Raw genomic sequence first — 26,797 nt, 5'->3', positions numbered from 1 at the left:
TACCTTGGATCAATTACCACATTACCAAAATAACAGATTTTGATTGTAGCAGTTTTACAGTTTTTCTCTGTAAAATTACTTTTTACAACATACTGTACACTACCAGTTAAAAGTTTTTGAATAATAAGATTTTTTGTTTTTTAAAGAAGTCTCTTCTGCTCACCAGGCTTGCATTTATTTGATATAGAGTACAGCAAAAACAGTAAAATTTATATTTTTACTATTTAAAATAATTTTTTTCTATTTCAATATATTTCAAAATGTAATTTATTTCTGTGATCAAATCTAAATGTTCAGTGTTCCATGATCCTTTAGAAGTCATTCTATGCTGATTTGCTGTTCAAAAATTTTTTTTTATTAAACAATCAAGTATCTTTTTTCAGGATTCTTTGATAAATAGAAAGACCTAAAGATCAGCATTTATCTGAAATTAATAGCTTCTGTAGCATTATACACAATACCATTCAAAAGCTTGGAGGAGAAAGGAAGCTAAGGAGAAAAAATATAGAAATGAATACTTTTATTTAGCAAGGATGCTTTAAATTGGTCAAAGGTGGTGATAAAGACATTTATAATGTTACAAAAGATTTCTATTTCAGATAAATGCCGTTCTTCTGAACTTTCTATTCATCAAAGAAACCTAAAAAAAATTCTACTCAGCTGTTTTCAACATAATAATAATACATGTTTTTTTATTTTTTATTTTAGCAGCAAATCAGAATATTAGAATGATTTTTGAAGGATCATGTGATTGGAGTAATGATGCTAAAATTCAGCTTTGAAATTGCAATAATAAATTACATTTTAAAATATATTCAGATAGAAAACAGTTATTTTAAATAGTAAAAATGTTTCAACATTTTACTATTTTTTCTGTAGCTTGGATCAAATAAATCCAGGCTTGGTGAGCAGAAGAGACTTCTTTAAAAAAACATTAATATCCTACTGTTCAAAAACTTTTGACTGGTAGTGTATGTTGTTTGGGTTAAATGCTTAAAATAATACTTAAAAAGAAAAAGCACATCTAGATAAACACTGGAGATCCTGAGATCCTCACATATAATTTTGTCTGTAATTGGATTAATTCATGTAGTTCTTATACTAACCACATATCAGACATTCACATATGCATCCTTTTAAAAATGTTGAATATTTTATGCAGATTGTGGTAATTTATTAATACCAACTGCAAAAAAAGGAAACTGAAGATTGAAGTGTTTGGATATTTATAATTGTTCAAGTACTGTACATGTTTGTAGAGCATGAAGGCAATATAGACAGTGACAATATAATATTAATACAGCACTTGCAGTGTTCGCCTTTTTTGCATTTGCCGTTCAGTCATTCAATCCAAAGACCACCCAAAGACAACATGGAGTGTCAACCCAGTTATAATTTACAACTCATCTACTCACTTATCAGCTGGGATATGATGCTTGGGAAGGTCACGTCCTTCAGAATTCACCATAACATAAATCACATCAATTTTATGATAAGACAGCAGTGATCTGAAAGTGAAAAATTACTTCAAATGCAAATTAAGTTTTGTCAAAACAGACTATAAATAACTGATGCGTAGTCATTTATATGTACATATGAAATGTTGATCAAGAGTTATGAAGGACAGACTTCAAGGCTATTGCAGCTTATTGTTTGCTGCTTAGCTTTCGTTTCTGAGCATTTTGTCATGTAATGACTAGGTTAGTAGCTTACTTGAAATGTGTCCTCAATTTGAGTCAAAATAAGCTATAGAACAACCTAATTTTTAAAAAATAAAAACAGGCTTCATGCATCTCAATAACAAACTATGGAAGGCAATGTCCAGCTTTTTTATGTTTTTTTTTTTAAATCTTTTTTATCCGATTGTAGAATTTGTTCAAGTGTAATTATTTTTTAAGCTTCAAGTGTTTGTAGACTGTCATATTTTCTTTCATTTTCTTATGTATCTGAAGCAAGCTGCTTTCAATTTAATTTTAAAATTTAACCTTGCTGAAATTGCTGGTTTGTGCCACCAGTATAGTTGAATGTGCTTTCATAGAAAAGCCACTATTCTCTCATCTGAAAGAATAGTCAAGGTGAAGGTGAAGGGAACAGTAAATTCATGTGAATTGAACCTTGAAATATATACGCCACCTGTCATTTAGAAACTACTACATCAGGTCGCTGCGAAATATGATTAGAGATCTCTGTCAGATCACCATGATTTAATGAGACTTTTCATTTCTGACATTACAACTAAATAATTCAATAAAAACATCTGTAATGTGCTGTCATATCCTAACTCTACTTGAACTTAAGCTTGTACATCTCATTGCTCCCATCTCTTCTAGTCTTTTTACTACATACAGAGTACATTCACATTCGAAGTATTTAAATACATTAGTCCATAAAGCAAACTATACATAAGGAGGACTGCAAAAAAGGCTCACTAGTCCATGTACCTTATCTCTCTCATGTGTTTTGTATGTCATATCCTTTATGTCACACTTGTTTATCTGCATATGTGACCTCGCCTTAAGCTTTCATGTCAGAGGAAAGGAGCCTGCTTTCCATTCAAATTAAAGATTGCAACCAAGCACAGATTCTCCTCAAGTACTGTGTGACATCATCCATAACAGAATTTCTTTTACAAGATGTGACTACAATTTAAATGATTCATAACTTCCCCATTTAGCAAAGCACAGACAACCACAACTAGTTGGGTAGATAATGGAACTGGATAACATTAAAAGCATACTGCATGTTAATGCGTGATAATGTGCATAAAACTGAGAGAGGATTTGTGCAACTTTTAGCTCATTAGAATAATGACATTTGATTGTACGGTGTCTTGCAAAAGTATTCGTACCCCTTCATTTTTTTTTCACATTTTGTTTTGTTGCAGCATTATGTTAAACTGCTTTAAATTAGTTTTTCCCCACATCAATTTACACTCCATACACCATAATAATGACAAAGCAAAAACCAGATTTGCAAATTTTACACATTTATTAAAAATAAAACACTGAAATAAGTACATTGGATAAGTATTCATACCCTTAACTCAGTACATAGTTGAAGCACCTTTACAGCCTCAAGTCTTTTTGGGTATGATGTGACAAGCTTTGGACATCTGCATTTGGCTGGCAGACATTTTCTAGAGTCCTAGTTGTTCCAATCGTCTTCCATTATGGATAATGGAGGCTACATGTTTCTTTGAACCTTCAATGCAGCAGGTTTTTTTTCTGAACTCTTCCCTTGATCATTGCCTTAACGCAAGTCTGTCACTGAGCTCTACAGGCAGTTATCTTGACCTCAGGACTTGGTTTTTGCTCTGATATGCATTTTCAGCTGTTAGACCTTTTCTGAGAGGTGTGTGCCTTTCTAAATCATACTCATTCAAATGAATTTGCCACAGTTTAACTCCACTCGAAGTGCAGTAACATCTAGAAGCAATATGAATGCTCCTGAGCTAAATTTCGAGTGTCCCAGTAAAAGGTATGAATACTTATGCAACGGGATCTTTTCGGTTTTTTATTTCTACTAAATTTGCAAAGTTGTTACAAACCTATTTTGTGCTTTGTCATTATGGTGTATGAGATGTAGATTGATGTGGAAAAAAGTAATTTAAAGCAGTTTAACATAATACTGCAACAAAACAAAATGTGAAAAAAAATGAAGGGATAGGAATACTTTTGCAAGGCACTGTACCTTGTGAGAATATGACAGAGGCTATTGAGGTGGTGGAAATATTCTTCTCAATATATTGTGAAAGACAATTCCAGTATCATATGTTTTATAGTTACTTAGGTATAGCCCATGAGATTATAGTATATTTTCTAGACTAATCTTGTAATAACTTATGAAATGTGGATAAAGACAGGTCAGTTATTCTTCTCCTTCTCCATTCTCTTCTCAGAAAGATGGCGATGAAACTATTGGACCCGAACTCCACTGTATCTTCTCCATTCTTCTCTCCTGTGGAGAACGGCCACAACGTTTCAGTGAACCATACCTCCTCTCGTCCATATCCTTTCCCAGACGTCACCTACGTGGACTTCTATCTGCATGAGCCCTTGGTGTCCGCAATCTTCATTGTATCCTACCTCCTCATCTTTATTGTGTGCATGGTGGGAAATGGAGTGGTGTGCTTTATTGTGCTAAGGAGCAAGAACATGCGTACGGTCACCAATCTCTTCATTCTCAACCTGGCCATTAGTGACCTGTTGGTTGGCATCTTCTGCATGCCTACAACATTGGTGGACAACATCATCACAGGTAAAGGCCCTCTTGTTGTTATGATTAGATGTTTCCTGTTTTTTCAGACAAATGCCAAGTTCTGTCATGAAACTCTAGATGATATTTAAAACAGCATTAAACTACTTGGCACAAGCTGATTGGTTTATGTTGCATTCACAGCTAATGAGCTTGCTGCTTTACATTTAAATGGCTGGTTAGCATTTACTAGAACATTTTGCAGTGCTCTTTCAGTTCCTCTGAAAGCCTCCAACTCCACCTGTATAGATTTGCTACGGGTTATTATATGTGCAGATCTATTTAGCCAAGACCAAATGCATTAACATTGTCATATCCATTACCATGCTAAAATAGTCAGAGAGTTGTCATGATAGAACTACATATTAATTGAAATAAAAGGTCAAACATACAAAAAAGCTGTTAAATATATGTAATTTACAGTTATAGTGAATATTATTTTGCATGTATTTTATCACCTATACATAATTTTTTGCAGTGATGCCATAGAAGAACCATTTTTGGTTCCCCAAAGAACCTTTTAGTGAACAGTTCCTAAAAGAACCATTTTGAAGAACATTTTAAAAATCTAAAGAATCTTTTCCACTATAAAGAAACTTTTCTGCATTTGAAAGGTTTAATGGATGTTCAAGTTTCTTCATAGAACCACTGATGCTTATAAAGAACCTTTATTTTTAAGAGTGTACAGTGACCACCTAGGTGGTTACTTATTTAAAATTCCAATACAGTTGCTTTAAAATTGTACTATAATGGTTCATATTTAAAGGTGTATTATATATTAGTATATATAGATATAAGTTATCACATACGGATCTTTTGTATTAAATTAGTGTTTCAGAGCTTGTTTCAAACATTCTATTTGACCAGCAGGTTGCATCAACCTGTAGTGTTTCAAGAGCTTTAAAACAGTGAATCATTCTGCAAAGCAAATGGCTCAGTTCATTCAGAGATTCAGAAAGCCTTGTTTCTCCAATCACTATTCACATAGTCACACTGGGATATTACACTACACTCCTAACAAGCAGCTATCCACAATCCCCAGTCTACAATAGCATCACACATTGAACAGCAAGTCCTATTTCAGTCTCTACCCAAGCTGATCTCACACACTCTCCTCAAAACAAACAATCATGCCAACATGTGTTTGTTTAATATCCCTTTGTCATAATCTTCACCCATCCCTGGTCTAATAAATATACCAAATGTCCACACTGCAGTTTCTCAATAAAGATATCAAGATATCAACAAAGACAAACCAAGCCAAAGTCAAATCGCATTATCTCCAGGGTTGCCAGGTATGAATAACAAAACTAAACTAAAGGCCAATTTTAAAAATCCCAAAACAATAACCCTAGCCCAAATATTAAAACTCCAGTACCTTATAGTATTTCACAGTTACTGTTCACAATTTTAACTTGAAAATCACTTTATTGTAGGGATGTAATGATTCACTCAACTCATGATGCAATACAATTTTCTTAATACTTTTTATTTTTTAGATTTAAGACAAATTATAAATAAAAAGATGTAATTTTATTATTGCTGGGACAAAATGCTGAACATATCTTTGTGAAAATGAAATTTTAAAACAAACCCAAATAAAATAATAACACAAATAAAAGATATTTCTTTATATAAAGAAACTAAGGCTTTGCTTGTGCTCTTTCCATTTAGTTAGAGGCAACCACTGCATCTAAACAAAGATGCTGCATTCTGTCACACTCAGAAGGAGGCAGAGACATGGGTAAGTATGAAACCAAAGTGATATGTTTATTGACAGTGATGATAATGCAGATGGCAAATATGTAGCTGTAAAGTAGTCTTATCTGAACAGTCCTTGTAAACAATAGGTGTCGGAATCCGGGAGAGCTTTCAGGAGAAACACAGTTCATGGGAACGCAGGATGGGTCTGGCAGGAACGCAGGGCATGTGCACCGTAGACCCGATGAAGTGTTTGTGAACAGTCCGGGTATATATAGGGTGATTGTGATTGGGATCAGGTGAGTAATTAGTAATCAGGTGAGTTGGAGCGGATGGGTGGAGTCTCAGGAGGTGTGGTTTGCAGGGGTGACTGAGGTAAATGCCTGACATTACCCCCTCCTCCAGGGGCGGCTCCCGACGCCCTCACACGACGTCGAGGACGGCCTCGACCACGAGGGGCAGGGCAGTCTGGGTGGCTTTGGTGGAAATCTGTGAGGAGTTGCGGGTCGAGAACATCATCTCTGGCCACCCAGGATCTCTCTTCCGGGCCGTACCCCTCCCAGTCGACCAGATATTCTAGACGCCCTCCTCGACGTCGGGAATCCAGGATCTTATGAACGGTGTACAGGGAGGGTTGATCCAGGATCTCAAGAGGAGGAGGTCCAGCTTCAGCTCCAGTGGTGTCTGTGGCAGAGGGAAAATAAGGTTTTAGAAGTGACACGTGAAAGGTGGGGTGAATTCTGTACCTGGGAGGAAGCTGAAGCTGGTATGTCACTTCATTAATCTGCCTCAGGATCTCGAACAGACCAATGTAGCGGGGACTCAGCTTACGACAAGGTAACCTCAACCGTATGTCCTTCGTGGAGAGCCATACCTTGTCTCCAGGGTGGTATTGTGGAGTGGCTCTCCTTCTGGTGTCGGCGAAGTCCTTGTGTCTACGGATGGCTCTTTGAAGATGACGATGAGCTGAGTCCCACACTCTCTCGCTCTCTCGAAACCAGTAGTCAACAGCTGGAACGTCTGAGGGTTCCTCCGTCCAGGGGAACAGCGGAGGCTGAAAACAGAGTACGCACTGGAAAGGTGTTAATCCTGTAGTGTCCTGGCGGAGAGAGTTTTGTGCGTACTCGGCCCACGGGAGGAACCTGCTCCAGCTGTGTTGGTCCTTGGAACAGTATGACCGGAGGTAACGTCCAAGCTCCTGGATCTTCCTCTCAGTCTGGCCGTTGGTCTGCGGGTGGTACCCTGATGAGAGATTGACAGAAGTACCAAGTGATTTAAAGAATGCTTTCCAGACACGTGATATGAATTGTGGACCCCGGTCTGAGACAATCTCCTCGGGGAGACCAAAGTGGCGGAAGACGTGCTGGAATAGGATCTCGGCGGTGTCCATGGCCGTAGGTAGCCCGGGCAGAGGTATAAGTTTGCAGGATTTGGAGAATCTATCTACTATTACCAGCACGCAGGTGTTGCCCTCAGAGTCTGGGAGGTCCGTCACGAAGTCTACCCCGAGGTGGGACCAGGGTCTCTGTGGGATGGGGAGTGGAACCAGCTTTCCTGTGGGTAAATGACGTGGAGAGTTAGATGTGGCACAGACTGAGCAGCTTTGGACGTACCTGATGACATCCTGGGTCATACTGGACCACCAGTAACGAGATTGCAGGAGCGAGAGGGTCTGTCTGCTACCTGGATGTCCAGAGCCCGGAGACTGATGAGCTGTGTCCAGAAGGTGTTGACGCTGGGAGCTGGGTACGTAGATTTTACCTTCTGGACAATCCGGCGGAGCTGGCTCTTGGAGAGTGGCTTGTTGGATCCAGGTGTCAATATTCCATTGGATGGGGCTAACGAACAGATGAGGTGGAATGATGGGCTCAGGGTCGGAGGAGTATTCGTTTGGAAATTGTCTGGATAGAGCGTCAGCAGGTATGTTCTTGGAGCCTGGGCGGTAGGTAATCTTGAATAGAAATCGTGTGAAAAATAGAAAAGGTATGAAAAGGATGTTTAGCCCCCTCCAACCAGTGCCGCCACTCTTCCAAGGCGAGCTTGATGGCGAGTAGCTCTCGGTTGCCGATGTCATAGTTCTGCTCCGCCGGAGACAGCTTCTTGGAGAAATAGGCACAGGGATGGAGGATAGTGGAATCTTCGGCCGCTTGTGACAGCACTGCTCCAACTCCCACAGAAGATGCATCGACTTCTACGACAAATGGTTTTTCTGGGTTCGGATGGCGCAACAGAGGAGCAGTGCTGAAGATCTTCTTTAACTTCTGGAAGGCTTCGTGGGCAGAGGTGTTCCAGCCGAGATGTTTGGGTTGGCCATGTAGGAGGGAGGTCAAAGGAGCGGTGATGGAACTGTAGTTCTGGATAAATCTTCGGTAGAAGTTGGTGAATCCCAGAAACCTTTGCAGTTCTTTGATGGTACCAGGTTGTGGCCATTTCTGGATGGCGAGTACTTTACCCTGATCCATCTGCACACCCTCGGGGCTGATGTTGTAGCCCAGGAACTGCACTGAGGATTGATGGAACTCACATTTTTCTAGCTTCAGATAGAGGTGATGGTGACACAAAACCTGGAGGACCTGACGGACGTGCTGGCGATGTTCTGCCATGTTCCGGGAATAAATCAAAATATCATCTATGTAGACCACAAAGAACCGATGTAAGAATTCCCGGAACACCTCGTTCATAAACGTTTGGAAGACAGAGGGACTGATGGATAAACCATATGGCATGACCAGATATTCATAGTGGCCTGTAGGTGTTATAAAGGCTGTCTTCCACTCGTCTCCCTCACGAATACGAATGAGGTTATAAGCACTCCGCAGGTCCAGCTTAGTAAAAATGTGAGCACCACGGAGTTCCTCGAGGGTGGCAGGGACAAGTGGAAGTGGGTATGGTTGTTGTACAATCTGGGAATTGAGATGTCTATAATCGATGCATGGACGGAGACCTCCATCCTTCTTACCCACGAAGAAGAAGCTGGAAGCGGCCGGAGAGGTGAATGGTCTGATAAATCCCTGAGCAAGAGCTTCCCTGATGGATTCCTCCATCGCCTGGCGCTCCGGGTTGGACAGGGGATATATATGGCCCTTGGGTAGTTGAGCACCAGGTAGCAGATCGATAGCACAGTCCCATGGCCGATGTGGAGGAAGATGGGTGGCAGCTTGCTTACTGAACACGTCCTGATAATCCAAATACTCCGATGGGATCTCAGTGGGATCGTGAATGTCCGGACTCTCGATCTTCGTGGATGCTATGGAGATGGGAAAAGAGGTAGGTTGTGGTAATTCAGAAATACAGTTCTTGATGCAATGCTTACTCCATCCAATAATGTCGCACGGATCCCAGCGGAGTTCGGGATGGTGGAGATGTAACCAGGGACGGCCCAGAATTATGTCCACGGTAGAATCCTCCAGTACCAGAAATTTTATCCTTTCCTGATGAAATAATCCAATCTGCAATGTGACAGTAGGTGAAGAATGGTGAATCCTCCCACGTCCGAGTGGCTTTCCTTGGATGGTTTTCACTGAAAACTCAGGATGATGACGTTGTGGCCGGAGGTGAAGATCTAGACATTCTTTCGCGATGAAGTTGCTGGAGGCGCCTGAGTCAACCAAAGCAGAGAGAGAGATGGTACGTTCAGCAGTATGAACGGTTACAGGAAGTAGTGTAAGTTGAGCCGTGTCTATTTCTGAATGAATAGTACTCACCATTGGATGTGGAGGTCGGACAGGACAATTTCTGAGAAGATGACCAGCGTTTCCACAGTATAGACAAAGTCCAGAAGTGATTCGTCGATTTCGTTCCATGCGGGAGAGACGTGATGAATCGATTTCCATGGGTTCTGGTACTGGAGTTGAAGCTGCCACCGGAGCGGACTGAGGAGCGGTAAAGGGGGGCTGGCAAGCGGCTAGTTGCTGGGACACCCGGGTGGTACGTTGTAGAAAGGCCTCCAGGCCGATGGAGTCATCGTACAAAGCCATGACTGCACGAATATCTGGATTTAGACCTTTCCGATAGGCGCCCAGCAGTGCGATCTTGTTCCAACCACTAGCCGCCGCCAGCGTGCGGAAGTGGAGTGTGTATTCGTTGATAGAAGAAGAACCTTGTTGTAGCCGGAACAGTTGATCTGAGGTGGTGAGTTCGCTCGTGGTAGTACTGAAAACTTCACTGAAATGACTCGTAAATTGTTCAAATGAGTTGATAATCGGATTAGCAGCATTCCAAATTGCTTTTGCCCATTGGAGGGCTTTACCAGTTAATAATGAAATGAGAAAAGCTACCTTGTCGTTTTCGGTCCGGAACTGGTGTGGTTGCATCTGAACATAGAGTTCGACTTGGAGTAAAAAAACGCTACACTCAGCCGCTTCTCCAGCAAACATAGATGGTATGGCCATGGGACTACCTGAGGCAGATGGCGGTGCGGGAGGTGGAGTGAGCGCCGCTTTGAGGGCATTTACAAACTCAGTAAACTGGTCAGGTGCAGCGGTCTCTTCCGTGTTCATTTCGGTGCGTTCTGGTCTTCTGTCACACTCAGAAGGAGGCAGAGACATGGGTAAGTATGAAACCAAAGTGATATGTTTATTGACAGTGATGATAATGCAGATGGCAAATATGTAGCTGTAAAATAGTCTTATCTGAACAGTCCTTGTAAACAACAGGTGTCGGAATCCGGGAGAGCTTTCAGGAGAAACACAGTTCATGGGAACGCAGGATGGGTCTGGCAGGAACGCAGGGCATGTGCACTGTAGACCCGACGAAGTGTTTGTGAACAGTCCGGGTATATATAGGGTGATTGTGATTGGGATCAGGTGAGTAATTAGTAATCAGGTGAGTTGGAGCGGATGGGTGGAGTCTCAGGAGGTGTGGTTTGCAGAGGTGACTGAGGTAAATGCCTGACACATACATGTTGCATGAGTAGATTTTAATCTAAATTAGAATATATGATTTCAAAATTTGAAGCAAAAACAGAATGGTTTGACTTTGTGAAATTATGCTACATAAAACATTTGAAGGAGACAAAAACAGCAGATTCGGTCTCTGACAGCAGGTGGCGCTTTTGGAACAGCAGCGATGCAGCGTTTCCTCAGTTACTTCCATAAACAAAGCATTGCAGCACTTATAAACACTGTTTTAATATACATTAGAGTCAAGATTAAAAGAAAACATAGTCGAAACCTTTCTAAAGACAGTCGGTTCCCCTCAAAGACACATTCATATAAACTCTTACCCCCATGTATCTAAATTAATTTAATTTAATAAATTAATTTAATCTCATCTGATTTTCATTGTCACATATTTGTATTGAGGTGCGTCTTTACCCTACTTTAACCCTTCTTACTCTATACTGTGTAGTAATCACAGTCTATTTTCATAAAGAAGCTCACAGGAGCTCAAAGGCTCCCTACCAGTGGCACTCCCTCATAAAACTTAACATCTGGAAAAGTTATATCGTGGTTAGAATATAAAATATTTGAGTACAAATATTTCACATTACATTTCAAAAATATATTATGCAATATGTCAAACATTTAACTCACAGGGGGGAAAAATCAACCTAATTCCATGGGAAAACCATGGCAACCCTGATTATCCTCATTCTGGCATGAACTACAGTATATCATCATAGGGAACATATGAGCTCAACTTGGAGAAGAGAGCTTTCATTCTGAGCGCTAAATATATGAATAGAATATGAAGAATATGTCTTGATGTGTGCAGTAATAATGGGTCCTGTTTGAAGCTCACCTCATTATCTGACAGCAGCGCTAATTATAATAACCTGACACGACCTGTTTGATATAAAGACTGTGACCCGAAACTGCACCCACGTTAAATCTCCTACATCCCTTGATCAGGTAGACAAAAATTATTTATTTTCTCATGTAACACAAGCAATCAAACCAATATTTGGCATTAGGAACTGATGCACTTAAGAACAATAGACATGCGGCCCAACATGGTAATAATTAACAGAAAAAAAGATAATATGCATCCGTTGTGTAAACTATACTGTAATACTGTAAGGGAAACAGGTCAATTTAGCTCAAAGGGAATTAACTATGATTTCACAGGCAATTTGAAGAATTCGCTGTTCTACGGCTGACCACTGAGTTGGCCAGAGATTCATTGAACGAGCCGTATAACATCAACTCGGCAATAGATATTAATATCCAAAATATAGTAAAACCACTATTTATTAGCAAGGTAACAAGGTCAGCAGTTTAAGACATTTTACTTGTAAGCACAAAACACGATACTTCTTTTTTCAATATAAATTTGACTTTATTGGATAAATCTACATCACATAAACACACGCATTCACACAGATTGCAGAAAGAGAGAAAGTGAGGAAAGAATGAGTTCAAATGAGAAGAGTGAAAATATGAAATCCCAAGTTCATAGCAATATATGCAATAGCTTAGACCTGAACAACCATCAATCATCTAATTAACCCCTGCATTGAGTTTCTAAATGAGGCTATTAAACATTATATTAAATGCACCAGTTCAGTTAGAATCTGGAGGTTGTACTTGCATTGCCTTTGTGTAAAGGGGTTCCCTTTTGTTGATGTCCTTGCAGAAAGGGGTTTCCCAAGGTTCCTGATTGGTGGGAAGTTCTGTGGTCGTTCGATGTGATGCCTTGGGCGTTGGCTGAAGGATGATACAGATGCGTGGACGCTAGTTGAAGTTTTGAGGCAGGCACAGACGTCTGGGACACAGCTTAGTGGCAAAACTTAACTTAGAACACAAAACTCTCAACGGAAAAGAAAAGAGAAACTAGAGTAAAAGAAAGAAGTGTGGCTGGCATTCAAGCCAGGGAGAACACAAAAGCAATAGCTAAATGGCAAAAAAGCAAAATTTGATGGTGTCCTGAGTTTTTAAACTGGGCTGTTGGACACATCCAAAATGGTGTCTTGACTAATTAGACATGGTCTTAGCTCGGGATATTGCTATGTTTCTTCTCCCAATACAGAAATCAGCATGTTATTTTATCAGTCACATGGTCTTACAGAGTATAATTTGGACATGATTTCTATAACAAGAATATAATACATTTTACAAAGAATTGAATGATAGAAACATTTCAAGAAAGCAATTTCAAGCTATTAAAGTTATTAAAAGGACAAACACAATAAGTGATCAGACAATTGTGTGGGTTTCATACATGATAGGGAGTTATGCAATGGACTGGTGTTTGTTTATAAGTCATTTTAAGCATCATTGTGGTGCATATCTATGTAAAAAGACAGTCTCTGTGTCATTCTGTGAACATAAGGACGTGTTCTATGAGTGAAAATGTCAAAAGGTATTAGAAGGAATCTCGGTCTGGTCCTTGTCTCCTAGGTGGGGGAAGTCAATCCTAGGAATCTTTAGCTCATGTGCATCTCTTTGACCATTAATCTTGGTTACTTGCCCCAAATTTGACAATCTCCTTCCTGAGTTGAAATTATCAATAAGTGTTCTCTCATGTTGATGTTGCAAGTTGTTCAAAGCTGTGAAGGAGTTGGTTGGTTAGGCTTACTTCAGGCGGATTGGCGCTAGGACCTGATTTATTATCATCCATGTTGTCTTGGGCATCTTTGTGGAATTCGGCTCTTCTGGTTTTAACAATGTTCTGATTGAATCTTAAATTGTCAGATTCGCTCTAATACGCTACAATACAAAACTTTTGCGTACATCATATGAACAATCCACCCATACAGGCCATTTTGAACAAATCATAGGCTATTTTGAATCACACCATAGGCTTAAAGACGCTTAGAGGTCTCCATGAATTAAAAGAACATGAGCCTTTTCAGTAAGTTCACTCTTTTGAGTGAATGTCTTTTTCTCTCCTGAACCTCTGTAGTGTATAAGTGGCCACTGGTCCTCTTAGCAGTATGAAAAAAAAAAAAAAAACTTTCATTAAAAATGTTTAACTTTTTAATCAAGCTGTCCATCGTTTCAGTTGCAGCATAATTGGCTGCAATGCTCAACGCTGCAAACCACGTTGTAAATAGAAACCTATGACAGGCTTCAGAGCTTGAACACCAATAAACACGGGACTGTTTGAAAGCAGCTGCCTATCAGCGAATACCAAACTGAGTTTAAATAGTCTTGGATATTGGACCCACAGTCCTCCTGTGCCTATTGATTCCTGGCCCCCAACCTATCATATAATTTCATTTCTTACATTACCATATTATATATACATATTAGCAGTTAACCCGCATCCAGGACTAGTATTAACTCTCCATTGAATTACAAATATTATAACACCAAGTGCATTTGAGAAATTGTTTATACAAGTAGGTATAATAGTCTTGTCTTGTTTAGTCTGTTTAGTTTTTTTTTTTTTTTTTTTTGGGGGGGGGGGGGGGGGGGTGAGTCCTTACAAAAGGCACTTGATGCACATTTAATTTATCAGTATTTCAAGTGGATGAATGCTCAGGCATTACAGAACTAATCATAGAAGAAAGTGTAGGCAATCTGTAGGCAATCAAGTGAATCTCACTGAACAAGCTCATCCTGAGCACCTTGAAATTGTCCCATTCCTCTACATCACATGCAGTGAAGGCTGTTAAACATAGCAGCATTTTTTTCCCCATGAAAGGAGTACGTTTTGTGCAGTCGCTTCTTGTGAGAGTAATGGCATTTTTCATTTGCTGTGTCCTCGTGTCTTTTATCTGGTTACCATGCAATCATTACAAACTTTAAAGCCTACCGAGTGTGCTTATTCATCAGAGAATCTACAATCACAATCACTATAGACCTCACGGAGCTGTCATGAATCACAGTCTCCCTCGCTAATCCTGCCCACCGGGATGTGTTCCCCTGGAGCTTAACAAGCTTCCAATCAGTAAACGGCAAGAACTGTCTCATTGTGATAAGCAAGTGAATGCAAAAATGAACATAAGAAATTATGCTGAAATAGCTACTGCAAAGACAGTACAAGGAAAAATTTTGCAAATGAGTTTGAAGTTGTTACTTTTAAAAGAATGGGAAAACATCTAAGGGATATTGAGCTTTTGATGTTTTCTGTACAATAGAAGGGACTGTAAATGACAAGAGAACCAAAATAGCTTGTAAAATTCTAAAAATGATCAGTGTTAATGCTGCACTCTGCACATGTATATTTTTAGACATACTGTACGTAAAATACGTAAGAAGTGACTCATGTTCATATGCACTGTTAATCCTCATTAAAAGTTCATCTTTAACACTGATAATTTAATTACACCTTTAAATGTTTAGCTGCTAATCAAACTTTAGCAGATTTTTCTATACATGCCCATATACATTTCTGCATAACCAAAGAAAAATGTAAGAATCACTGCAGTTTCCAGTTGAAAAGAACACTAGTGGCAGTAAAACTCTGACAACTTTTATTTCTTTTAACACAAAGTATGATTTGCAGGTACAAAGTTTTAATGAATAAAGCCAAATTTTCACACAATTACTTGCAGAATGGTATGTTATTGTTACGGAAGCAGACCAAACAAGAGAGGTTAGTGATAATAATAACAATGTTTATTTTCAGCAGAGCGTTGTGGATAAGATGACGTGCAGAACCGGGTAAGTATAACAGTCCAGGTATGATACTTGATGAATAGAGATGAATACTGATGATAGATCTTTTCCTTTCCAAGAACGACGGGAGGAGAACTTCGACCCACACACACACACACACACACCGTTGGTGACAGACAGACTGGCTTACGGCTGACCACCGCTGACTGGAACAGAGAACAGACTTCGTACTGGAACAAATGAGAAAGCAGGTAAGTTTCAACAGGTAAGAAGTGAGGTAAGTATATCCTTGAAGTTTGTGAACTCGACAGAGAAACACAATGAGTCCGCTTCGTGCAAACGAGCCCGGACACTGAGTGAGGTGTGTGGTGTGCTTATATGTGGTGCTGGTGATTGGCTTCAGGTGCGTCTGATTAGTAATCAGGTGACTGTGATCGTTGTGTGAGTGAGGAAGTAGAACCTGGCCAATCCGTGACATTACCCCCCTCCCCATGGCCCGCTCCTGAGGGCCGAGGCCTCCGACGTCGTGGTGGTCTACCTCGTCCTCGAGGGGCTGGACATTCAGGATGGTTACGGTGGAATTCCTCCATGAGGGCTGGATCTAGAATGTTGACTCTGGGTACCCACGACCTCTCCTCTGGTCCGTAGCCTTCCCAGTCGACAAGATACTCCAGATTACCACCACGACGTCGGGACAGAAGGATTTCTCGGACCGAGTAGATGGATCCCTCTTCCAGGACCAAGGGGGGAGGGGGTTCCTCTTCCTGACCAGGTTCTATGGAGGGAATCACAGGTGGGTGAAAGGGTTTGAGCAAAGAAACGTGAAATGTGGGGTGGATACGGTACTGTGGTGGTAATTGGAGTCTGTAGGTGACGGGGTTGACCTGTTCCACGATGGTGAAGGGGCCAACAAACCTGGGACTCAATTTCTTCGAGGGCAGGCGCAGACGGATGTCTCTTGTGGAGAGCCAGACTTTCTGCCCAGGAGTGTATGTGGGACCAGGAATCCTCTTCTGATCAGCAGTGGTTTTAGTTCTGCGCACTGCCCTTTGAAGATGATGGTGAGCCTCGTCCCAGACTCTCTCGCTCTCCCGGAACCAGTAATCCACTGCGGGCACCTGTGATGGTTCGCCATTCCAGGGGAAGAGAGGTGGTTGGAAGCCGAGCACACACTGGAATGGCGTGAGTCCTGTGGTGGGTTGCCGCAGTGAATTTTGGGCGTATTCTGCCCAACCCAGGAACTGGTTCCAGGAGTCCTGGTGACCATGACAGAATGTCTGGAGGAACCGCCCCACCTCCTGGATTTTCCTCTCCGTCTGCCCGTTGGTCTCAGGGTGGTATCCAGAGGAGAGGCTAACGGTCACACCTAGGAGTTTGAGAAAAGACTTCCACACCCGTGAAATAAACTGTGGACCCCTGTCTGAGACGATGTCTTCCGGAATGCCATAGTACCTAAAGACTTTGTTGAAGAGCAGTTCGGCAGACTCTAGGGCTGTGGGAAGACCTTTCAGAGGTATCAGTCGGCAGAATTTTGAAAATCGATCAACTATAACAAAGATACAGGTGTTACCGTCAGATGAGGGGAGATCGGTCATGAAGTCAACTCCCAGGTGTGACCAGGGGCGGTTCGGCACAGGCAAGGGATGGAGTTTCCCAGCAGGCAGATGACGTGGACTCTTGGACATCGCACACTCCTTACATCCCTGGACATACCTTCTCACATCCCTTGCCATGTGCGGCCACCAGAAGCGGTCCGTCAGCAGCGAGAGAGTGTTGTTGGCCCCTGGATGTCCAGTGCCCAGAGAGGTATGTGTTTAATGGATTAGATCTACCCGCTGGGTCCTAGGGATGAATCTGCGACCAGGTGGACAGCCCGGCGGAGATCTGGGTTCCGGAGTGGCGACAGCTGGCGGGTTAGTCCATTCAATGGGTTGAACAATGATGTTTTCGGGGATTATGGTCGTGGGTGTGTCAGGCAAGTCGTGGGAATCATGGATGCGAGACAGAGCATCAGCTCGGGTATTCTTGGATCCTGGCCGGTAGGTTATGGTGAAGTTGAATCGGGAAAAGAACAGGGACCATCTTGCCTGACGGGGACAGAGCCGTTTGGCGTCTCGGAGGTACTGTAGGTTCTTGTGATCTGTTATCACCTGGAATGTGTGGTTGGATCCCTCTAACCAATGTCGCCACTCCTCCAGAGCGAGCTTGATGGCAAGGAGCTCGCGGTTGCCGATGTCATAGTTCCTCTCCGCAGGGCTGAGCTTCCGGGAATAGTAGGCACAGGGATGAAGCAATGGAGGAGTACCATGATGTTGTGACAGAATACCTCCCACGCCGGTAGTAGATGCGTCCACCTCTACCACGAAAGGGAGATCAGGGTCAGGATGGGTTAGAAGAGGTGCCTGTGTAAATGCTTCCTTGAGTTTATGGAAGGCTGCGGCCGAGTCAGGGTTCCAGAGTAGAGTTCGTGGTTTTCCTTTGAGCAGACTGGTAAGTGGAGCAGTGATGATGCTGTAGTTCTTGATAAACCGGCGGTAGAAATTGGCGAAACCTAAGAATCGTTGAAGCTCTTTGATAGTAGTGGGTTCTGGCCAGGATACAACTGCAGATACCTTCCTCTCGTCCATACGGACCCCCTTCTGGTCGATGACGTATCCAAGGAAGTGTACTGCTGATAGGTGAAATTAACATTTTTCCGCCTTGAGATACAGGTGATGATCCCGTAATCTTTGAAGGACCTCCGCAACGTGGAGGCGATGTTCGGCCTCACTCCGGGAGTAAATCAGAATATCGTCTATGTAGACGACGACAAAGTGGTGCAGAAACTCCCGGAGTACCTCGTGAATGAAGTTCTGAAATACGGAGGGGGCGTTGACCAAACCATAGGGCATGACCAAGTACTCGTAGTGGCCAGTAGGGGTCACGAAGGCAGTCTTCCACTCGTCCCCCTCACGTATCCTCACGAGGTTGTACGCGCTGCGGAGGTCCAACTTCGTAAACACCCTGGCAGTGCGTAGTTGTTCGAGGGCCGCAGGGACGAGAGGAAGGGGATACCGGAACTTGATGGTGCCTTGATTGAGTATGCGGTAATCGATGCATGGCCGCAGCCCTCCATCCTTCTTTGCCACGAAGAAAAAACTGGATGCTGCGGGTGATGTTGATGGTCGGATGTAACCCTGATCGAGAGCCTCCTGTATGTACTCCTCCATTGCCTTGGTCTCCGGAAGCGACAGCGGGTAGATCTTACCTCTGGGCATTGGAGCATCCGGAACTAGGTCAATGGCGCAGTCCCATGGCCGATGTGGAGGTAGCTGGGAAGCTCTCTTGGGGCAGAAGACGTCTTGAAATGACGAATAAATGGCAGGAATCTGGACTGACTGTTTCTCAACAGGACTTTCGACGGAGGTGACGTTGACAGGTAGTATCTTGTGTCTAGGACGTGGAAGATCTGGGAAGCATTGGTTGGTACATTCTTTTCCCCATTTTGTCACCTCTCCTGTGCCCCAAGAGAGGATGGGATCATGCTTCACCAGCCACGGGCGCCCCAAGATGATGTCCATAGTGGCTCCCTCCAGAACCAGAAACTGAATCTCCTCACGGTGTAAAACTCCAATCTGTAGGATGATGGGTTCACATTTCCGGTGAATACGGGTCCGTGAGCTGATCCGGTTAGTTATAGGTTGAATCTGGTAGATGGTGGTTGAGGCTTGGGTGCGTAGCTGGAGCTGGCGACAGAGGGTGTTCGAGATGAAGTTTCCCGCTGACCCGGAGTCGATGAGGGCTGCGACTGTAACACAGGAGGCGTGGGTGGTTAACTGAACATTGGTAGTCAGAGGATGCATGTTATCCAATTCAGAACGTATTACACTCACCAAAGATCGTATAGGACGTAGAGGACAGTTGAGTCGGACGTGCCCCGCAGCCCCACAGTACATGCAAAGACCCCGGGTCAGCCTTCTCTGTCGCTCAGCTGCAGAGATCTTTCCTGACTCCAGGATCATTGGTTCTGGTTCTGGAGGGCTGGCGGATGTTACTGGTCGGAGGAGTGCAGTAGTGGCGGACTGATCTTGGTAGGATTTTAGACGATCTGAACAACGAAGTGACTGCTGAATGAATTTTTCCAATCCCATGGAATCGTCCAAAGCAGCTAACTGCATCCGGAGATTGGGTTCTAGACCGAGCCGGTACGTGGTCAGTAACGATCGCTCATTCCATCCGCTGGCAGCGGCCAAAGTGCGAAAACGCAGGGAGTAATCTTGTGTCGTCATTCTTCCCTGCTTTAGATGATACAATTGTTCTCCTGCGGATACTTCTGCATCAGAACGTCCGAAAACCTCTTTAAAATGAGCGACGAAGGCCTGGATCGAATGGATTGCCGGCCCGGCCTGTTGATATAACGTGTCCGCCCATTTGAGAGCTGGTCCGGTAAGCAGAGACGTGATGAAGGCTATTTTCGAAGAATCTGTGGGATAGAGAGCAGGTTGCATTGTGAATATTAATGAACATTGTAACAGGAATCCGCTGCACTCCTCCGTCCCGCCAGAGTAGGGCGCTGGTCGGGCCATGGGACTGGAAGGGACATTGATGGGAGCCGAAGAAGTGCTGGGTGCCGGTGGTGCGGTGGGACGAACTGAAGTTGGAGTGGTGGCATGACTAGCCAACAAAACCTTCCTGAGTGAGTCCACCAGCTCTTGAAATGGATCCAGATTGCTCATGCTGATACTGTGTTGGTCCGGGCTAACTGTTACGGAAGCAGACCAAACAAGAGAGGTTAGTGATAATAATAACAATGTTTATTTTCAGCAGAGCGTTGTGGATAAGATGACGTGCAGAACCGGGTAAGTATAACAGTCCAGGTATGATACTTGATGAATAGAGATGAATACTGATGATAGATCTTTTGCTTTCCAAGAACGACGGGAGGAGAACTTCGACCCACACACACACACACACACACACACACACACCGTTGGTGACAGACAGACTGGCTTACGGCTGACCACCGCTGACTGGAACAGAGAACAGACTTCGTACTGGAACAAATGAGAAAGCAGGTAAGTTTCAACAGGTAAGAAGCGAGGTAAGTATATCCTTGAAGTTTGTGAACTCGACAGAGAAACACAATGAGTCCGCTTCGTGCAAACGAGCCCGGACACTGAGTGAGGTGTGTGGTGTGCTTATATGTGGTGCTGGTGATTGGCTTCAGGTGCGTCTGATTAGTAATCAGGTGACTGTGATCGTTGTGTGAGTGAGGAAGTAGAACCTGGCCAATCCGTGACAGTTATGACTTCAAAACAATTTTAACATTCTGCAAGATTTGAAAAATTATACTTTTGAATGTACAGCTATAGACCATTTCAAGGACGTAAACAATAACAAGCGCGTTGGAGCCCTACTGCGCATGTCCAGTCCTGAAGCATTTCCGGTAGCGCTATTTCTCCGATCTGTCAATGCGAGCACATTATTTTAAAATCTAGCGAAAACGCTACAGTTAAGGCAAAAAGCTGCTCGTTATCTAATCGATGCTGCGTGCGTGTACATGGGAGATTGCTAAAAGCATATCACATGGATGAGAACGGAAATGTGGCGAACATTTATTCGTACAATGGATGCCATCAGTCTGAAGAAAGAGTGCAACTTACTTCATGTTTTGTTCCTAAGATATCCGGAGAGGCTGTTCGTGATTAATTCACTTCCATTGTGTGGTCAGTCTGTATTTCTGTTTACATATTTGTTTTCATTAGTACATTACTTTTCACAATACATATCGTTTCAATAAAACACTAAATGTATGCTGTTAAACTAGGCGGTCGATGCTGTTATTACGTATTGAATTCATTTCAAAATGTGTTTGGTTTGGTCGTGTTTGTTGCTGTGGAACAGTGCAAGAAGAGGGTATGAATGCTCCGAGTCATCATGTGATCACAAATAAACAAGACGAACGCAATTCAATGCAGGCTTTCGTGTTTTGCATTAACATGTATATCTGCAGATTAATAAATGCCCGCACAAACACACTACATACAGCATTCATAAATGTTTTTATGCACGTATTTACTGTACACACCCACACATTATATATATGTGTGTGTGTGTGTGTGTGTGTGTGTGTGTGTGTGAAACTGAATACTGGTGTACTGTTGTAATGTAAAGGCTGATGCCGATTCAGCTTTGCATAACACATTTTTATAACAAAAAATCATTTAAATAATAAATCATGTTAATGAACATAAAATACTTTTTTTTAAAAACATAAAAAAATACTTTGTCCAAACTTTTGACCAGTACTGTATATAAACAACATTCTCTCACTTTCAACTGTTTTTATTTCCAACACATGTATTGATATGTAAATATTTGTATGAACATAAAATGCTTCAACAAATGAAACAACAACAACTGAAACAACATTTGAACTGAAATGGAGTACAAAGGGGGAACAAATGTCAAAAGCAGCAGTCTGTATCTGGCCTGGTCATCAGTAGCTTTAAGTACTACACTGAATTAGTGAATACTACACTCAAGTTCTCAAACACATCTGGGTGTTCATATGGTCAGATGTAGTTTGGCACTGCAGGATGATCAGATGTCCTTGGGTGTCTACAGATGATGGCTCTCCTAAGGATAAAAGTAGAAAAACAATTATTTAATATAATGCACAATATTAAAAAAAAATGCTATTTGCTTAATACGTAAGTATATATTGGAATTAACATTACCAAAGCTTATGTGATGGAAAAAATATTCACCATTAACATTACCTTTTGTAAACTACTGCTGATAACTGTTACACAATACCACGTTCAAGTTCACTTTCATGTTACTCACTGCATTTGTCAACTGACAAGATAACTAGACGACTAATATGAACTTAGTTATAGCCCACATAACACTTAGCAATAAAACAAAAATAAAAAACTTGCCTTTTTTTCCACTAACGTTACACACGAATCAAAATGCAAGCTGCATATGTAAACAATGACAAAATGCTAATTTAAATTATACGGCATCATACTTGAAGAGTTAACGTAAAAATATACATATAATCAGATTAATTAAAAACGACATTTACTTGCCTGAATCGAAATGTGCGCTGTAATATCCTAGAATTGCTTGTTGTTATCCAGCCTTCTTCACTGCCGCAACTCGGGTACGTTTCTCGGAAATATACCGTAAAACGCGTCTCATAAAGTTAGTTCCGACCCTGGGGAAGCACACAACCACCGAACGACAAGAATCTAATTTTAAATTACACATTTAAACAGGAGGATTGTATATATATGACCGCAATCCCACTGTTCATAAAGCGCTTCTCGCCATTGTTTTCAATGCGCTGGATCATTAACCGGAAACTTCCTGGGACCAAAGACGTCACTTCCTTAAGCCGCTGAATAGCGCTTGAAATGGTCTATACAGCTTCATATGCAGGAGCTTTCTAATTCAGTAGGGTTTGTTCAGAAGCTCACATGATGCGACGTTGCACCTGAGAAATGAAGAGCTCCAGTACAAACCCAGTGAAACTACGATTCAACTAAACAGAAAAAAATAAAAAGAGTTAAAGGTGCCATAGAATGCATTTATACAATATTGTAAATTGTTCTCTGATATCTACAGTTGTGGCCAAAAGTTTTGAGAATGACACAAATATTAGTTTTCACAAAGTTTGCTGCTCAACTGCTTTTAGATCTTTGTTTCAGTTGTTTCTGTGATGTACTGAAATATAATTACAAGCACTTCATACGTTTCAAAGGCTTTTATCGACAATTACATGACATTTATGCAAAGAGTCAGTATTTGCAGTGTTGGCCTTCTTTTTCAGGACCTCTGCAATTCGACTGGGCATGCTCTCAATGAACTTCTGGGCCAAATCCTGACTGATAGCAACCCATTCTTTCATAATCACTTCTTGGAGTTTGTCAGAATTAGTGGGTTTTTGTTTGTGCACCCGCCTCTTGAGGATTGACCACAAGTTCTCAATGGGATTAAGATCTGGGGAGTTTCCAGGCCATGGACCCAAAATTTCAATGTTTTGGTCCCCGAGCCACATAGTTATCACTTTTGCCTTATGGCACGGTACTCCATCGTGCTGGAAAATGCATTGTTCTTCACCAAACTGTTGTTGGATTGTTGGAAGAAGTTGCTGTTGGAGGGTGTTTTGGTACCATTTTTTATTCATGGCTGTGTTTTTGGGCAAAATTGTGAGTGAGCCCACTGCCTTGGATGAGAAGCAACCCCACACATGAATGGTCTCAGAATGCTTTACTGTTGGCATGACACTGGACTGATGGTAGCGCTCACCTTTTCTTCTCCGGACAAGCCTTTTTCCAGATGCCCCAAACAATCGGAAAGAGGCTTCATCAGAGAATATGACTTTGCCCCAGTCCTCAGCAGTCCATTCGCCATACTTTTTGCAGAAGATCAATCTGTCCCTGATGTTTTTTTTGGAGAGAAGTGGCTTCTTTGCTGCCCTTCTTAACACCAGGCCATCTTCCAAAAGTCTTGGCCTCACTGTGCATGCAGATGCGCTCACACCTGCCTGCTGCCATTCCTGAGCAAGCTCTGCACTGATGGCACTCCGATCCCGCAGCTGAATCCTCTTTAAGAGACGATCCTGGCACTTGCTGGACTTTCTTGGACGCCCTGAAGCCTTCTTAACAATGCAGTGGAAAGTTTTTTTTGGGATTAAGTTAATTTTCATGGCAAAGAAGGACTATGCAATTCATCTGATCACTCTTCATAACATTCTGGAGTATATGCAAATTGCTATTATAAAAACTTAAGCAGCAACTTTTCCAATTTCCAATATTTATGTAATTCTCAAAACTTTTGGCCACGACTGTACATAGAAGGTATATGGCTTAGGTAAGGACAAAAAAAAAATCCAGAAACGGTTTTAGAAGTCCATTTACAACCCTAGGATTTGTCCCTAGAATGAAATGGTCTGTTATTACCTCATTTGGAAGGTTCCTGAATAATAATGAGGAGCTCTGCTCTGATTGGTAAGGAAACACATGGAGGAAAATATATATTTCTATTTCTATTTCTATTTTATATATATATATATTAGGGGTGGGCATAGATTAATTTTTTTAATCTAGATTAATCTAGATTAAATTTTGGAATTAATCTAGATTAAAATGGCTAATTTGAATTCTGCTCAAGGCATTTTCAGAATATGTGTGCTACCCAAATAATGACTAAAAGTAAGTCTTCGAGAACGGGCCAGGTGGAGCATTAGACCAGGCGCTCATCTCCTGTTTCCAAAATGCATCACAAACTGCTTGACAATAGGCATGGGATGATAACCGGTTTCAAGGTTTACCGCGGTTTGAAAAAGTCACGGTTTCAAAACCGCAAACAAAAAAAGTTATACCGTTCCTACGATATGTGCATTTTCTGTGTCATCAAAGTGAAAGCGCAGGACTCGCTACTAGGTTGTGTGTGTGTGTACCTGCAGCGAAAACAATGCAGCCCCTCCCCCAGCTTAGTGCTGCAGGCGCTTGTCTGTGATTGTGCACGTGATCCACAGTCAGTGAGATTCAGCAGTAATAGTTCAGGACGGCCAAAGGAGGTGAACCCCCACAACACAGAGTGGGGAATAGCAGACTATATGTACTAATTTTACGTTTCTGTGATTGAACTTTAGCACAACAAAGTGAAATCACGTCTTTGCTTTTAAGCCTTCTGTCACGTTAAAGGTGCAGTGTGTAGGTTTTGCGGAATCTAGTGGCGGGATTGTGAATTGCAACAGTCCACTGCTCACCCCTCCCTTTACAGAACTACGGAAGCCGATACAGGATTAAAATCTCACCTTTTTTTGACAGCAACGAATAGTGAGATTTCTTTTAAAACGTAATTTAAGAAATTATATTAACTTAATCATTCAATAAAACTATGTTATTGTGAATATTACTTGTTCATCATTGTGTTGAAGTTAATAAAACATAAGTCTTTATGCACCCCTGAAAACATAGTTATTGCACCACTGTCTAGAGATCATCTTAAATATTACACGGTGCACCTTTAACACAAGTGACTGCAATTTAATTTAATTAAGAAGATTCAATTATTTATTTTAATTATTTTGCCTTCTGTTCCATGTTACAAAATGTTCTATATGTTTCCTAAAATAAAATGTACTGTAATCCGTTTGGAAAAAAAAGGTAGTTTTTTTTTACCCAGACATTTAAATCTAACATTGTAGAGCAGTGATTACAATACCGTAATACCGTGAAACCGTGATATTTTTTTTATCCAAGGTTATCATACCGTCAGAATCTTATACCGGCCCATGCCTACTTGACAATTGCATTTACAACATAATTACCTATACAAACTTGTGTAACCAAGTACTTGTGCGCAAAAGGCTGCACGACGTGCGCGTTGCCGTTAAATACACAGACGCGCACGGACGTGGATAGCCTATCTGCGTGCATAGTCTTCGATTAAACTGCGTTGCTTTTAGAAGCGTCAATTCAGTTGTTATAGTTTAATGTCTTTATTTCGGGATTATCAAAGTAAATTATAACTCAAACTTGAGATTTTACTGGGGCACAGCAGATTTTCACTGGAGCACGTGCCCCATTAAAAAGGGTCTAGCAACGCACCTGCCCTGAAGCGGCTTCATAACTGCATCCATTTTGCACGTTTCATTTGATGTGGTCATTTCACAGAAGTTGAAGACTCGTTCTCGCCCCTACAGTGCAATTCCTCTAGGTATACGTCATCCACGCTAAAATATCAAGGTGAAAGTCATCATAGCTTACGTAGGTTAGACCCAGCTCCCAACCCAACGTTGAGAATAGATTAACAGCGATATTTTTTTTATCGCCCAATAAGAGTCTCACGTTAACGAAGCACGTTAACACCGATAACGGCCCACCACTAATATATATATAATTATGGAGCTCGAGCCGCTATTAATATGCGGGGCATTGAAACTGCAGTTTTAAATGCACGATAACTTTTTAGTTTCACTTTTGAGATCGGTGATCGCACATGCTCTGTGTAACTACAGCAGCAGTACTTACCACATTTGACAAGTTCAGATGCTGTCAGTGGTGATCAGGATCTGCAAATCATTCGCCATCACCCGCGCAGTCATCTCTCCTTATTCTGTTTATGTGGTAAGTGAAATGTACCGCAATGTAACAGGCTAGCGCTAGCAAGAAGCTAACCGTGTTCCTTCAGTGGCCAACCTTATTTTATTAGAATACCTTATTTGTTTTCCGTTGCTTTCTGAGTACAGACACCAACCCATTCCTGCACTTACCATCTCCTGCACAACCAGGGACATTACATTTATTCCCATTATCTGCCATTTTAGCTATTGTCCT

General features: G+C 41.8%; 1 protein-coding gene across 1 annotated transcript in view; it reads left to right on the top strand.

Annotated features, from left to right (window-relative positions):
- Positions 1–3,902: 3,902 nt before the first annotated feature.
- LOC141335545 (neuropeptide FF receptor 2) overlaps positions 3,903–26,797 on the top strand; it is a 39,176-nt gene continuing 16,281 nt past the window's right edge. Inside the window, exon 1 of the mRNA XM_073841047.1 lies at positions 3,903–4,257. Coding sequence (XP_073697148.1) covers positions 3,903–4,257 — 355 coding nt within the window. The remainder of the gene's footprint in view (positions 4,258–26,797) is intronic.

The sequence above is a fragment of the Garra rufa genome, chromosome 5 (assembly GCF_049309525.1).
Source record: "Garra rufa chromosome 5, GarRuf1.0, whole genome shotgun sequence".
Classification (NCBI taxonomy): Eukaryota; Metazoa; Chordata; class Actinopteri; order Cypriniformes; family Cyprinidae; genus Garra; species Garra rufa.
Note: the sequence above shows the minus strand (reverse complement) of the source record. Positions and strands in the feature narration are given on the sequence as shown.